General features: G+C 36.5%; 1 protein-coding gene across 2 annotated transcripts in view; it reads left to right on the top strand.

Annotated features, from left to right (window-relative positions):
• The first annotated feature begins 2,455 nt into the window (after positions 1-2,455).
• The window catches only part of ddb1 (damage-specific DNA binding protein 1), a 41,294-nt gene continuing 27,492 nt past the window's right edge, over positions 2,456-16,257 (top strand). Inside the window, exons 1-11 of one of the 2 annotated variants that reach the window (XM_049483244.1) lie at positions 2,456-2,652; positions 4,608-4,756; positions 5,718-5,834; positions 5,927-6,148; positions 7,010-7,124; positions 7,231-7,328; positions 7,446-7,604; positions 9,075-9,158; positions 9,331-9,447; positions 14,071-14,173; positions 15,149-15,224. In XM_049483244.1, the coding sequence (XP_049339201.1) occupies positions 2,592-2,652; positions 4,608-4,756; positions 5,718-5,834; positions 5,927-6,148; positions 7,010-7,124; positions 7,231-7,328; positions 7,446-7,604; positions 9,075-9,158; positions 9,331-9,447; positions 14,071-14,173; positions 15,149-15,224 (1,301 nt within the window). In that variant the 5' untranslated portion in view covers positions 2,456-2,591. Of the gene's footprint in view, positions 2,653-2,837; positions 2,861-4,607; positions 4,757-5,717; positions 5,835-5,926; positions 6,149-7,009; positions 7,125-7,230; positions 7,329-7,445; positions 7,605-9,074; positions 9,159-9,330; positions 9,448-14,070; positions 14,174-15,148; positions 15,225-16,257 lie in introns of those variants that run through there. The other variant, XM_049483245.1, reaches the window with a different exon arrangement.

Below are 16,257 nucleotides of genomic sequence, written 5' to 3'. Positions count from 1 at the left end.
ATATATATATATATATATATATATATATATATATATATATATATATATATATATATATATATATATATATATATATATAAATGTTAAATGCCCTTGCACTGTGTTTATAATGTAAGTAATACACAAACCTTACATTACAGACAACATTTGATTTTTTTTTTATTATTATTATTATTTGTAAAAAATATATTTTTGTTATTTATTAATTGAACTAGCAAATACTAGTACTGTGTATTGGTAAGATATGGAAGAAAACTTTATTTTTAATATGTTTTTACAGTAATAACAGACATCTTGAACTGTAATTATGGATGTTTTTAATGTAAGGTGTATATCTATATTTTACAGTAATTTGTTGTGTGTATGGTTGCCATAAAAGCATGCTATACTGTCTTATACACTGTGACTATATATTTTATATATAGGAGGAATGTTAATGTAGATCAGATCAAATGTACTGTACTATCTGTACTATAAATAGATGATTCAGTTTAACAGCTGGGTTGAAAATGTATTTTGTTTGCTGCCCTGGTGAATAACCTGTACAGCTGAGCTGCTTTGGGTGTGTGTGTGTGTGTGTGTGTGTACAGAGAGCTGCAGAAGATTCTTCACTGGGTAGAAAAACACAGGTGGAAGTCCAGCTCCATCCTGTGGCTCAGTGTGTAAAGTACAGCAGTCTGTTATGATTCAGATGAACTGTGGTGATTGATGTGGTATAGAGGGTATACTGGATGATACATTACTACTCTCTCCTTTCATCCAGGGTTCTATGTGATTCAGTATCAACTATTTATATATAAAATATATAATTTATTATTCTGGTTATTGGTATCTCTATAAATTACCTAATACATTTATTCACTAACAGTAGGCTTTTTTAGCTATATTTATATTTAATGTAAATCTAGTTTAGGTCAGTCCCCTTTATAGGTTTTTGGAAAGCTGCCTAAAAATGGGCTCAAGCTTTAGTTATAGGATTATTAATAAGCTTGTGATCAAACATTTTAATCTATATTTTATGCCACTTGCATATAATACTATAATACATTATTTCTTTTTATAGAACAACAAGTTTTATAGACAACAAGATAGATAGATAGACAGACAGACCATCAGAGAAACAGGCAGACAGATAGACAGGCAGACAGTGTGTCCATTTTTTTTTTTCAATTTTGTGTCCAGTTTTGGTGTCTTTAATATTGATCTACAATGTAGAAAATAAATTACATTAAGAAACAAAGAAAAACATTAAATGAGAAGGTGTGTACACATTTTTAATAGTTACTGTACATAAATGAATAAATGTTAGAAAAGAGAGAAACATGCTTAGTTAAAATAAGTACAGCTCTGGAAAAAAAGAGACCACTTAAAAATGATGAATTTCTTTGATTTTACCTAATTGAAAACCTCTGGAATATGAAAAAGAGGACGATGGCTGATCACAAGCCATCAAACCAAACTGAACTACTTGAATTTTTGCACCAGGAGTGACATAAAGTTATCCAAAAGCAGTGTGGAGGAGAACATGATGCCAAGATGCATGAAAACTGATGATTAAAAAGCCAGGGTTATTCCACCAAATATTGATTTCTGAACTTAAAACTTTATGAATATTAACTTGTTTTCTTTGCATTATTTGAAGTTTGAAAGCTCGGCATCTTTTTTTGTTATTTGAGACATTTCAAATTTTCTGCAAATAAATGCTCTAAATGACAATATTTTTATCTCTATATTTCTCTGGTATTGCTATTTTTCCAGATTTGGGGGTACCTCAATAAAATTCATTTTTGCAACTTGGGATGTCTGAAGTAAACAAACTCATTAACTAATCCGGACCATAGAAACCAAATACAGATGCGAATTTGCCCTCAGTTGATCCGGTTTGGACCAGGGGATTGTGGAGAACAACCTCTTTTATGTTTTATTGTTTACTGCGTATGTCCAACAATTAATGTGTCCCTAAATTGTTTTGGTGTCTTTAATATTAATCTACAATGTAGAAAATAAATTAAATAAAGAAATAAAGAATAACACTGAATGGGGAGGTGTGTACAAGCTTTTGACAGATACTGTTTATTTTAAATCAATCAATCAATCAACCTTTATTTTAACTTTGGAGTACATTGAGGGTGACTCTCATTTACACTGCAGCTGAGTATTTACGAATTTAAACGGGATTGAGGACATCAGATAAGAAATCAAAATATTTTTGAAAAAAAAACAATAGGAAAAATTATAAATACAAGAAAAACACATTTAAATAAATACATGTATTATATTAAATAGGAAAATCTAAATAAAATATATATTACTGAATAAATGTTAATAAAGAGAGAAAAATACTATATTAAAATAAGTATATTTCTACTAATTTTCTGTAATAATAAACTACATGAACAGTCTGTAATAAAGGCATAAATCCTCCCGGACTGCAGGCGGCGCCGCGCTGCTGATCTGCTGCTGCTGTTGTTTTCTATCTGCTGGGTCCTGCGTGCACCCATGGTCCTGCACAGCGGATAGACTGAATCAGATTATTATTCATATCTGGATTATTATTTCTGATTGGGGTTCTCGCGCTGAATCTGAACGCCATGTCCTACAACTACGTGGTGACGGCGCAGAAGCCCACGGCGGTGAACGCCTGCATCACCGGTGAGAGAGCGCGGGGACTGGGCTGCGTGTGGCTGCGCTTCCCGCCGCCGTCAGGCTGCAGACCCGGGCCTGCTGCTGTGGTTCTATCCGCAGCGATGATTTAGTGATTTAATGATTTAATGATTTTGACGCCTGTTTACTGTGTTTTCCAGCGTTTAGAGAGAATATGTGTCTAATGCGCTGCAGAATGTGGGATATTAGGACATGTGTACGCGCTTATATAAGCTGAGTGTAGCTATTTTAGTTAGCTTAGCTTAGCATTCGTTAATAACAAACGGTAACGTTAAGCTAGTTAACTAGTGCTAGGTTGTAGCAGCTTTTTCGGCAATTTAGAGGATTATTAAGCAGTTATTTTATTTTAAAAAAAAGCTGTGTGTTCACTTAGACTTAAAGGATTGTGTAACTTCAACCTTGAAGACGTTGAAGTTAGCGCTGATTCTAATAGTCCGTTCCACCTTAAATGGTGCACATATACATTAGGGCCCGTCAAACTTTACTGTTGTTACTGCAGCACTTTTAAGGTGGAACGGACAGTTCGTTGGAGTAGCTAACTAGTTATTTAGATTTAAATATTTAACTATTTAATTCAGTATTCTATGTATTTATACCCCGATAAATGATATAATCAGTTAAATCTTCCTCATTATAGTTACATGTTGTTAATGACAATTATATTATTGATTTACATTAGGCTTTTTTAAATCTATAATTTTTTAAAATGAAATATAATCTGGGCCAGTCCACTTTATAACTAGGTTTTTGTAAAGCTGCCAAAAAATAGACTCGGGCCTTAATTATAGGTTTATTAATGAGCTGGTGATCAAATATTGTAATCTATTTTTTATACCACTTGCATATGATACAATAATACATTTATCTAGAATATTACACAACACCAATTGGTACTTTTTGTTGGAAAATGAAGCAGCTTGGACTTTGTGTGATTTCCAAAGGAAATGTAAAATTTACTGATGATCAGTGATGGTTTGGAGAGACATGTCATCTGCTGGTGTTGATCCACTGTGTTTTATTATCAAGTCTAAAGTCAGTGCAGTTTTGTTTTTCCAGAAAATCTTACAGCACTTCATGCTTCCCTCTGCTGACAACTTTTATGGAGATGCAGATTTCATTTTCCAGCAGGACTTGGCACACTGCCCACACTGCCAAAAGTACCAGTTGGTCTTATATAATATTTTTTTTATATAATACTGATTTTTGGGGTTTCATTAGCTGCAATCTATAATAATCAACAATAAAATAAATAAATGTTTAAAATAGATCACTCTGTGTAATACATCTATATAATATGAGTTTCATATTTTGAACTGAATTACTGAAATAAAGTAACTTTTCAATGACATTACATTTTTTAAGATCCAATAGTATCCTTGGCGATTTGAAAAAAAAAAAACACTAAAAATAGGTGTACACTGTATGTTCGGTTTAAAAATTCTGTAGAAACAAGAAAACGTAAAATATCTGTTTTGTAAACAATAGTATCTTACCAATACTCACATTTTATAATAATAATAAAACAAATAAAGTAATAATAATAATAAAGTAAAAAAAAAAAACTACCAAAATACTAAAGTGCAGAATATTTAGCACATTCATAGAGTTTTACTGCAGGAAAAAAAAGCCTCACAGTAAATAATAGGTTTCAAGACAGAATACTGCTATTATCAAAATATGGATATGGCACACTCATAACACAATACCAGTATATAATTAGTATACTACGTACTATGTATACTAGAATACTTAACTGCATGAAGTGTGAAAGTGAGAGTTCATCTCCTGTACTACACAGTGCAGTTACAATGTACAATCCTGTACCATCCAATCCACACTGCTTCTGATACACTATTTAGGGCAGACTCCTGAGAGCACTATCACTTTTATTTTCTCGTCGTAATGCACTATATGTAGCTAATATTCCACTCCTGTTCATACAGGCCACTTTACCTCTGCTGACGATCTGAACCTGCTGATAGCGAAGAACACGCGACTGGAGATCTATGTGGTCACTGCTGAGGGTTTACGGCCTGTCAAGGAGGTCGGGATGTACGGCAAGATTGCTGTTATGGAACTCTTCAGACCCAAAGTAAGTAGAGGCTAGATCGGGCCCAAAAAATCTGACCCGACCGAGCCCGAGCCCGTGCACGTTCTGCCTGAGCCCAACCCAACCCAAACCATAAACTGGCTGTTTTCAGGCTGTTTGAATGAGCGAAAAATGATCAGAACTATGTTAATTAACACTGTAACATAGAAGCATTGAACTATTATTTCGTTAAAATGATTTTTAAGAACAGCTACACACAGTGTTGCAAGATTTGCGTGTTCTGGTGTATGAGCTACTCACAGGTAAAGGTTCTCACATAATGTATCTCCTGTTTCTCTTTTATCTCCTCGTGCTCATATTCTAGTCCCGTACATAATTCTGCAGCTCCCTCAGTGTTTTCTGTCGTATTTTGCGGCTAGCGCGAGCGCTTACAACTAACACCGCCGCGCTGCCGCTGTTGTGCCGAATCTGACTCCTTGCTGAATCCGACTCCCTCTTCGCGGACAGAATCGGCACAACACCCCCCGCTGTACAACTGCGGGAGTGAAAACAGCGCTTATAAATACATTTTCACTTTCAGTTTTCGTTATTTGGTTCGTTTTCTTTAACAATAATAATTGGTTACTTAGCAACATTGTGATTATCACACCAGAGCTTTGTTTAAAAATAAAAATATAATTAAAAAAACGGATGCCTACATCTCAGACTATTTCGGGTCGGGCCTCGGGTCGGGTTCGGGCAGGCAATCTAAGCTCTAAAAGTAAGTTAACTCAAGTATGTTTGTGTAGCAAACAAGCTGTAGCATGACTTATTTGATATAATTTGACGTTACAAGTCGCATTGTTTAGCAATTGTGAAAAGGATTATTATATTGTGCAGTCCTGGTTTGGAATGATCATTTAAAAGAAGATTTGTTTATTTATTTGAACTGTAACTCGTTATAAACTTATGCAGGATTATTATGCAATGTTGTGAAATTAACAATTTGTGAATGTATTTTTAGGGAGAGAGTAAGGACCTTCTGTTCATTTTGACTGCAAAGTACAACGCCTGCATTCTGGAGTATAAGCAGAATGGAGACAGCATTGACATCATCACTCGCGCCCATGGGAATGTACAGGTATGCTCACCAGGCTCAGTGTTGAAGGATGTTCTATCTGCAAATACTGATAGTATCGTAATTGTAATTCTATACTTCTGTTTTATACACAGGACCGGATTGGGCGTCCCTCAGAAACCGGCATTATTGGCATTGTGGACCCTGAGTGTCGTATGATTGGTTTGCGGCTTTATGACGGTCTCTTTAAAGTGATCCCTCTGGATCGTGATAATCGTGAACTGAAGGCCTTTAATATTCGTCTGGAGGAGCTGCAGGTTATAGATGTGCACTTCCTGTACGGCTGTCAGGCGCCTACTGTGTGTTTCATATATCAGGTACATTTTTCATTCATTTTCATTTATTCTTTCATTTTTAATGTGTTCTTTACGAACATACTCTTATACAAGATCTGTAATCTAAATTCAGATAGTATACAATAGGATTATTTCATTTTATAATTTAGAGCTGCAGCAGATAAGCCAATGGCTGCTGTTCTGAAGCAGGTAGTAAGAAAGTCCAATAGTCAAACTTGAGTGACATATCGGACAATTGGGAAACCATTATTTAGGAAAAGGTGGAATTAGTTTAATTAGACATATGGAGAGCAGAAGATATGAACATCAGAGTGCAGCTAAAGACTGATCAAAACAGCCTTACTGAAAGTAGGCTGCCAGAAGTTAACATAGACATGAGCAGACCATAATACACTGTCAACTCTGGGTCACTGTCACGCTCCACCATCCACAATTTGCACTTCACATGCAAGCAGCAAGACAACAGCACCAGCAGTGCAGTTCACCACATTTCCCTTTGTCCATGAACCAGCCTTTATCTTATTTTTTGTAAAACGGGTCAAAGGTTATTATAATTGTAATATAGATAGGCGCATAAGGCACATTTTAAGCAACAATAGTAAGGAGCAAGGGTGTCTCCATGTTTTCCTTTTAATATCTTTAATTCCTTTTAGTCTTGCCGTTGGGGAGGGGTTACGAAACTGTAATTCTTAAAAAAAAAAAAAAAAAAAAAAGAGAAGCGTTAATAAAACTCCTGTAAAATTATGTACTTTAGCAGAGTGGCTTTACTGCTCCTTACAAGTTGGGAAGATTTAAGGATTTCAGCTTCAAATCCCCTAGTTTTATTGAAAAATGGCACTGTTCTCATGTCTTCAGCTCACTGTCTGTGTATCTCCTGAACAGGACCCTCAGGGCCGCCACGTGAAAACGTATGAAGTCTCTCTGAAGGAGAAGGAGTTTAATAAAGGCCCCTGGAAACAAGAAAACGTGGAGGCTGAGGCCTCAATGGTCATCCCAGGTAAATACAAGAACAAAAGAAAGGAACCTGTAGAATCAACAGTGTTAAGATGAGTGTTTTTGATAATTATACAGATTGTGATCATATCTCTGTGTCTGTGTTTTAGTTCCTGAGCCATTTGGTGGAGCCATAATCATCGGCCAGGAATCCATTACTTACCACAATGGAGACAAATACCTGGCCATCGCACCTCCAACTATCAAAGTAATGTTTCTGTAATATTTGTGACCTTATTGTCGTGTTTGTCTCACATATTTTGAGACTGGTGGGTTAAATAATTTAAATATATTGTATATGCTTTCCTCAAATTAATATTTGTAGCAAAGCACTATTGTGTGTCATAACCGCGTGGATCCGAATGGTTCTCGGTATCTGCTGGGTGACATGGATGGAAGACTGTTCATGCTGCTGCTGGAGAAAGAGGAGCTGATGGACGGATCCATGGTGCTGAAAGACCTGAGAGTGGAGTTACTGGGAGAGGTGGGTGTTATTTTAATTATGGTGATAGTCAATAGATCAAAACCCTTATAACTTAAGTATCAAGACCTGAATTTTTATTTTTTATGTTTAACCTTCATTAACTAGGACAAAACTCAAGAAAGCAAAACAAAACATTAATTTTGTCTTTCTTTTTCTTTATTAAATTAAATAAATACCCTAAGTGTATTTTTGTCTTGCTTTAAAATAGACAAAAAGCAGCAGATAAACCAACAAAGCTCAACATATTTACCCCAGCACTGCTATTCTAATCATACATTTACTTCAGCTACTAAAACTCACTTTTTACCTTAAAGTAGTGCTGGTCGGTACACTCCAGTATACTAGAGGGGAAATTAAAGCCAGTTTGTGTCAGCACCGCCAAAGAAACAGATACAGCTCGCTAACTAATGCTAGCTAGCTAACTAATGTTAGCAAGCATAACAAATTAATACACTAAAGTGACGGTAGCTCAGCTCAATGGAGTCAAATGCTTTGTCCAGTCTGGAGAGAAATGGAGAGATTAACAATTTATCTGAGAAGCTCTTGCTGCTGTTCCTCACTGTATGAGTGTTTATTTCAAGTAAAATAGAAAAACAACAGCAAACAGCAGTTTTTCTCTCAGAAAAGAGAGGAATGGAATTGTGCAATAAATCCAAAGCTCTGAGAAAAGTTCCTCTCAGACAAACCCAGAATTGGTGCTGGATACAGAATTATTTATTCAGCACAAGTGATAAAACTCCATAAAACACTGGATATGAAGAGCAGGAACTACAGCCATTTGAAATATATAAATACTGTAGGCAAAAGGATAATTTTAATGCACACTTAATTGAATGTATTTGTTAACTGGAGAAAGAAAGGAAGTGTGGCTGATTTTAGTACTTTAATGCCTCTAATGGCTTCAATAATAAGAGTGTAAATTAATATTAAACTTGTATCTTAACTTGTGCAATAGAACTTGTGAGAAATGTTATTATTACCATTTATAGTGTTTATGGAACTATTTAAAATATTTAGTTTTGTAAAGAAAGCCATGTTAATATTTTGGTGTGTCTCTTATTAAGGTCTATTATTTGCATTTTTCAGCTATTTTTTGTATATATTGTGTGATAGGCCTTAATTTAAAGCATTAATGCTTTATATATTATGTCCTCCTAACAGTAGAGTAAGTCACAAACTTGTATTAAAGCCCAGTCATGCAAAAAATATATAAATTAATAATAATAAAATAAAAATATTGTGATATACCATGAAACCACCATAATCTTAATAAAATACTGTGTTATACATTTTTGATCATACCGCCCAGCACTACCTTAAAGTTAAGAACTTCCTTTTGGTTTTTCAGTTAAGTTATGGGTTAAGGACTATAAGATTTTGTTGTGGTAGTGAAGACAGATTCATTTATCATACTGAAATATGAGTATTTTAATTTGAATCTCTGCCTCTGCATTTCTCTGCTCATTACAGACTTCCATTGCTGAGTGTCTCACATACCTGGATAACGGAGTTGTGTTTGTTGGGTCTCGGCTCGGAGATTCCCAGCTAGTCAAGGTCAGTCATTTGCTATATTCCCACAGCCTCTTCTGCCATGTTGTGTAAAGCTGATCGTTAGACTAATAGTCTCTCTCTCTCTCTCTCTCTCTATCTATCTCTCTCTATCTATCTCTCTCTCTCTCTCTCTCTCTTTCTCTCTCTCTCTCTCTCTCTCTCTCTCTCTCTGTAGCTGAATGTGGACAGTAATGATCAGGGCTCTTATGTAGCAGTTATGGAAACATTCACCAACCTGGGCCCCATAGTGGACATGTGTGTAGTGGACCTGGAGAGACAAGGTCAAGGCCAGGTGAGAGACACATGAAGACCGCATGACAATTAAAATGACTGAATCCAGTTAAACTAGGGCTGAACAGTGCTGACAATATATATACAGGTGCTGGTCAACGAATTAGAATAATTTGAAATAGTGCAATCATGAAATTCTTTGAATGCATTTTTTGTGCAGAAAGCAACTCAGGTGTTCACCGCACCTGTCCTACTCGTTAGACTAATCACAGAACTCGTTACCTGGAAAACATTTTTGCTCAGCTGAGCTTTCCAAAAGGCCCATTTAGGCCATTTAACTGTGACACTGTTGTTTTATTGAATTAGAATAATGGAGAAACCGTTTCATTGAATTAGAATAAATGCTCGAATTTTTGTTTTCTGTGAAGAGTGTTCACTGTGCAGTATAAAGTCAGGGTTGAGTAGAATTTCTAAGTTGTAAAATCAATCATGGGTAAGCAGCGCAACCTCTCAACCGGAATAGTGGCTCAAATTCAAGCCCTTCGCCAACAAGGCTTGACCCAAACTAAAATTGCTGAGCAGCTCGGCATCAGCCAGTCTTCCGTCTGCAAAGCTCTCAAGAAAAACTTCAGCAAGCGTACCAACTGTTCCGGCGTCCGAAAAACTTCTGCTCGCGACAACAAGCAGCTGAGAAAGATCGCAGTCAGCAACCGGTTCAAGTCCACTTCCGAGCTCACCGACTTGTGGAACAAGCAGACCGGCGCTGACGTCTCCAGATCAACCACTTACCGTCGTCTGCGCGAACTCAGCTTCAAATCTCGCGTTCCAGCAGTAAAACCGATGCTGAACAAGAAACAAATGGAGAAACGGCTGAAGTGGGCCAAAGAACACGGCGAGTGGACTGCTGAAGACTGGCAGAAAGTGGTCTTCAGTGACGAATCACGCTTCTGCATCTCCTTCGGTGACCAAAGTCCTCGTGTCTGGCGTCGTGGTGGCGAAACCTACAACCACGAGTGCGTGAAAAGATCCGTCAAGTTTCCCCAGAGCGTTATGGTCTGGGGATGCATGTCCGCTCGAGGTGTAGGGAAACTCTGCTTCCTCAAGAAGACTGTCAATGCTGCCGTATATCAAGATGTTCTGGAAACGTTCCTGATTCCGACTGTTGAGGAACAGTTCGGCGAAGAAGACTTCATATTTCAACAGGATCTTGCACCGGCTCATGCGGCAAAGTCGACCAAAGATTGGTTCACTAAAAAACAGCTTGAAGTTTTGGCATGGCCGGCCAACTCGCCTGACCTCAATGTCATTGAAAACCTTTGGGCCATCGTCAAGCGGAAAATTCGCGACAGAAAGCCTACTACGCTGGACCAACTGAAGCAGAACATCGCCACTGCCTGGGAAGCTGTGAGTGCGGAAACTTGCGACAAGCTGGTCAAATCGATGCCGCGGAGACTTCAGGCAGTCATACAAGCCAAGGGGGCAGCCACAAAATACTGAGAAAGTGATGATTGTAATTATAATAAAAATTATTCTAATTCAATGAAACGGTTTCTCCATTATTCTAATTCAATAAAACAACAGTGTCACAGTTAAATGGCCTAAATGGGCCTTTTGGAAAGCTCAGCTGAGCAAATTTTTTTCCAGGTAACGAGTTCTGTGATTAGTCTAACGAGTAGGACAGGTGCGGTGAACACCTGATTTGCTTTCTGCACAAAAAATGCATTCAAATAATTTCATGATTGCACTATTTCAAATTATTCTAATTCGTTGACCAGCACCTGTATATATATATATATATATATATATATATATATATATATATATATATATATATATATATATATATATATATATATATATATATATAGGGTTGTCACGATACCAAAATTTTGACTTCGATACCGATACCAACTGTAGTATCACGATTCTCGATACCAAAACGATACTTGGAAGAAAAAAAAAACAATAAAAATATCTGAACATAAAATGTTTATTTTTGACTGAACTGGATTGAACACTGAACAATCGGTGCAAACGTTTTTATTCTAAAATGAAACATTTGTACAAAAAACAAGTTTCGTTATTATAACCTTAACTATAACATAATTATCTAAACACTTCCTAAAAACTAAAACTAAAACCAGAGGTAATGGTAGCCTGACTATGTGAACCTGACGGGCGGGCAGAAGTTAAGTTCTGAACAAGGAAAATAAAGAGACAGAAGAACATTACAATGTTATGTTCATTTTAACACTCACTGCTCCGTTTTATTAATCAACCGTTTACCGTTTTTAATAAGCCCATGTTCAGTGTAACGAGCAAGCAGGCTACGTGCCTGACCACAGATTTGCGATGGAAACGCGAAAACGTGAACATCTTGAGTTCATGTTTCACAGCCAATGGGATAATGGAGAAATAGAGAAAACCACGGGTCCAAAACAAAACTCCTGCACACTCCTCTCCATGTTAACGTGATTTACTAGCAGTCGCTAGTAAATCTTAGTAAAGCTACAGACAGAGTGTATCTTGACTAACTCCACTAACCTGTCGACTTCTCAGCTCTTGGTAGAGATCAGGGTGCTTGTCTGCTAAATGAGCGAAATATGATCAGAATTATGTTAAATAACACTGTAACATAGAAGCATAGAACTATTATTTAATTAAAATGATTTTTAAGAACAGCTAAACACAGTGCTGCAGGTCAAACGCGGAGGCGTTCACGTGCGAGAGAGAGAGACACAGAGAAAGAGTGAGAGAGTGAGAGAGCGAGAGTGAGAGAGAGAGAGATTTGCGTGTTCTGATGTGAGCTACTCACAGGTAAAGGTTCTCTTTGATCTCCTCGTGCTCATATTCTAGTCCCATACATAATTCTGCAGCTCCCTCAGTGTTTTCTGTCGTATTTTGCGGCTAGCGCGAGCGCTTACAACTAACACCGCGGAGCGCGAGGTGCCGCCGCCCTTGTGCCGAATCCGCTACTGAATCCGACAGAATCGGCACAACATCCCCCGCTGTACAACTGCGGGAGTGAAAACAGCGCTAATAAAGTAGTTTAGTTTCACTTTCAGTTTTCGTTATTTTATTTAAAAATAAAAATATCAATAAAAAACAGATGCCTACATCTCAGACTATTTTCCCACACTTCACTCCTCGCGCCCGTTTTGTCCACAAGTCGCGGACGAGAGACATCTGTTATTTTAGCCGTCGCCATTCTACACTCGCTGCTGCTCTGCTGGCTTGCGCGTGAATCGATTCATTTGTTCAGAACACTAAGTTTATCTGAATCCTGCCACACCGACTGCTGCGGTGTGAATCAGTTTTCTTATGAACTGAATCAAATCGCGCCTACTAATTTGACTCATTTGAAGCTAGTGACTGGGCTATACACAGTATCGAAAGCATCGAACGCTAAAGAACCGAATCGTTTGTGATGACGTAGTATCGAAAAAGAATCGAACCTTCGGTACACCGTGCAACTCTATATATATATATATATATATATATATATATATATATATATATATATATATATATATATATATATATATAATTTTTTTTTTTTTTTTTTTTTTTTTTTTTAATTTGTTGTTCTGCTATGTATTTTGAAATAAATAGTACAGGAATTTCCACCAGATTTTTCCACATGTCAGAAAGCCAACATGCCATGACTCAGTGACATGCAATTATTCCCAATGTGTGTTCAATATTGTAATAAAGTAAACTATGTGGGGGGCAGATAAGCTCTGCATTTTGCATAAAAAGTATTTCATTAAAAAACAACTCGTAGGGATGCACTGAAAAGATATGTAAAAACTGCACAAAATGAAACATTTTACCTAACGATAAAAAATATATATTGTATAATTTTATCTTTATTTTTACATATAAAAATGCATATATTAAAGTATAAACAATATATACTTTTGTATAGTTTTTTATTATCTTTATTTTTACATATAAAAAATGCACATATTGACGTATAAATAATATATATTTTTGTATAATTTTTTATTATCTATATTTTTGAATAAATGGTCTAAATATATTTTTTATAAAACTAAATAACTGCTAATTAAAATGTTAACATAATTAACATTAGATGCATTCTAAAAATATTGCATTTGTAAGGCAAGCTGCAGCATGACCTGTAGGACATAATTTGTGTAATGTTACATTGCACATCTAGCAAGGTGTCTGTGTTTTAGACAGGGATTGTGGACTGGTTGTGCACTTATGAGTAAAAAAATACAACTAGGATACTTTATATTTAGGCGTAATTAACTAGTAAAAGATCAGTAAAAGCATTAACCATAAATCTAAATTGACCTTACATTAGGCGTTTGCAATATGATTGTTTTATCTTAAATTGATTTCAATTTGTTATTGCAATACACAGTTCAGTTTTCGGATCATATTCTAGATATATCCAGTAATTAAAGGACACTAATTGACATGATCACACGGTTTATTATATAAATAGTGTAATTAAACATATTTAACTGGAAGGAATGCAGCAGGTTGTTAATTCAAAACACTAAGTATGGAGAAGTTTTCAAATACCAGACGTTGCATTAAATATCGTCATAATGTCTTTAATGTTATGATCGTTATTTTTTCTATATTGCCCACCTCTACCGTTAATGTGCTATATTTTAAACACTCTTGACTGTTTCTTTGTTGTTTCTAGCTGGTGACGTGTTCAGGTGCGTTTAAGGAGGGTTCTCTGAGAATTATTCGTAATGGAATAGGAATCCACGAGCACGCCAGTATTGACCTGCCTGGCATTAAAGGTTAGTTTCATCCACGTTTTCTATACATTGTTTAGCACTACATTTGTCTGCGTTATGTTATTGGGGGACCTATTTCAGAGATCATTTTGCTATCGTAACAATAGGAAAAGTACGCTTTGTGCAGCTTGAAACTTGCATAAGATATAAATTAATTCTCAAATTAATTGATCATGGGTGTGTGTTAGGCATAACAAATTAAATAAATAAATCAGTATGTCATTTGTCATTCCCTTTAAGAGCCAGGTGCTCTCTGACTTGGACGTGGATTGCTATTTCAGGGGCACAGTTACCTGGACGTTTCCAACACTTTTATTGATGTAAAAGTTTGCATAGCTGCCAACAGGCACACGCTATGGGTTTTTGCACTGCTGCACATCCATGTGTGCATAATAAGTGGGCATGTACACATTTTTGCCACTGCCAAGATAGCAATGAACATCTGGCTGTTTACATCCGTCTACGATGTATTCAGTCAATGACTCACCACGACCATCGGTGTAGATATATTTACAAGCACCATTCGAAAAAAAATAATGTTGGCGAGGTGTGAGATAGCAATGAGTATTGCAACATGCCTTGTGTGTAAAATAGAGCCTTTGTCTTAATCATACAGTCTACAAGTCTACATTCATGGAAATAAACCATAATTTCCATACTTTTTCATTATTCTCTTACACTACAGTGGTTTTATAAAATGTGTTCTATATTATAAGAGCTTATTTTGTTCTTTCACAGATTGAATCCTTCCTCACTAACAGGCTGTAGTAGTTTTTTTTTTTTTTTTTTATCTATTTTAAAGGAGTCATAATCCTAACACTCCCACACGTTTGGTCAGTCTAGTGTATTTGAAACTCCTATTCAGAGCTTATGAGCATTAAAGCTTCAGAACTGACAGGGGATAACAGTACTGGCTTGATTTATTTCTCTATTTAACTTCCATTTTCCTCTCTTCTCTTTTCTGTGTGTGTATTTTAGGACTATGGCCTCTTCGCTCTGAGGCCGGCAGAGAGACTGACGACATGCTTGTGCTCTCCTTCGTTGGCCAGACCAGGTTAGACCTGCCTTTTAAAGTAATTCTAAGTAGACTACACTATATGAACAAAAGTATTGGGACTCCTGATAATTTATTGTTTCTCCTGAAATAAAGAGTATTAAAATAATGGACACTTATCCAGCTTTGGCTGGAGTAACAGTTTCTACTGTTCAGTAAAGGCTCTACTAGTTTTGAAGCATTGCTGTGAGGATCTGATTGCATTCACACACAATAACCACTCCACCATATCCTCAACTCTCCCATATGTATTAAGTAGAGCACCATCATTTCAAATAACACAGTTCTTTCACTGCTCCACAGCTCAATGCTGGGGTGCTTTATACCCCTCTAAACCATGCCGGGCATCAGCTGATGCCATGTTTCCTCCTTTTAGCTGTTGAATGTGGAATACGGAGCTACACTAGTGTTTGTTTTCTCAATTAAATCTTTCCGTCAAACTCAGTAACTCATGATATTACAATATCCTAATTTAAAAAGCATCAGATGTATCCTGAGATCAGGGTTTATTTATTCAGGGTTCGTATGGGTGCTTGAAATCCCTGAAAATGCTGGAATTTCGGAGAAAGTGCTTAAAAATGCTTGAAATTGTTACTGCATTTACTTTACAACAAATAACTATCTGACTAAATAAGTTCTCTTATAGAGAAAATTGCATGACGTAAAATAAAAAATTCCGGTTGTTTCTCGTAATCTAAGAGAAGTTGGGTCATGAGAAGCCGGCTTTTTTTGCCCCCAGATGCAACATAGTTTTACCACTTTTGTGATTTTTTTTAAACATGGACAGCAGTAGAGTTAGCTAGCTATGGTAAAAGCAAAGCTTTGGATTTGTCTAAATAATAATAGTAATAATCCGGGGTTACACGTACAATATGCTATTAGGCTAAGCTGAGCCCGGCACTGTGAACTCGTTGTCCTCGTCCTCAACGAGACGCTGTTGTCCCGGCTTCAGCGCCGTGGAACGAGCCAATCTCCGGCTAGAGATAGCTATGAGCCGAGTTAACAGTTTTGGCGAGCAGGTTGCTCTAGGCAC

Source organism: Astyanax mexicanus, chromosome 9 (assembly GCF_023375975.1).
Source record: "Astyanax mexicanus isolate ESR-SI-001 chromosome 9, AstMex3_surface, whole genome shotgun sequence".
NCBI lineage: Eukaryota > Metazoa > Chordata > Actinopteri > Characiformes > Acestrorhamphidae > Astyanax > Astyanax mexicanus.
The sequence above is the reverse complement of the archived record's forward strand: the minus strand, read 5'-3'. Positions and strand labels throughout refer to the sequence as shown.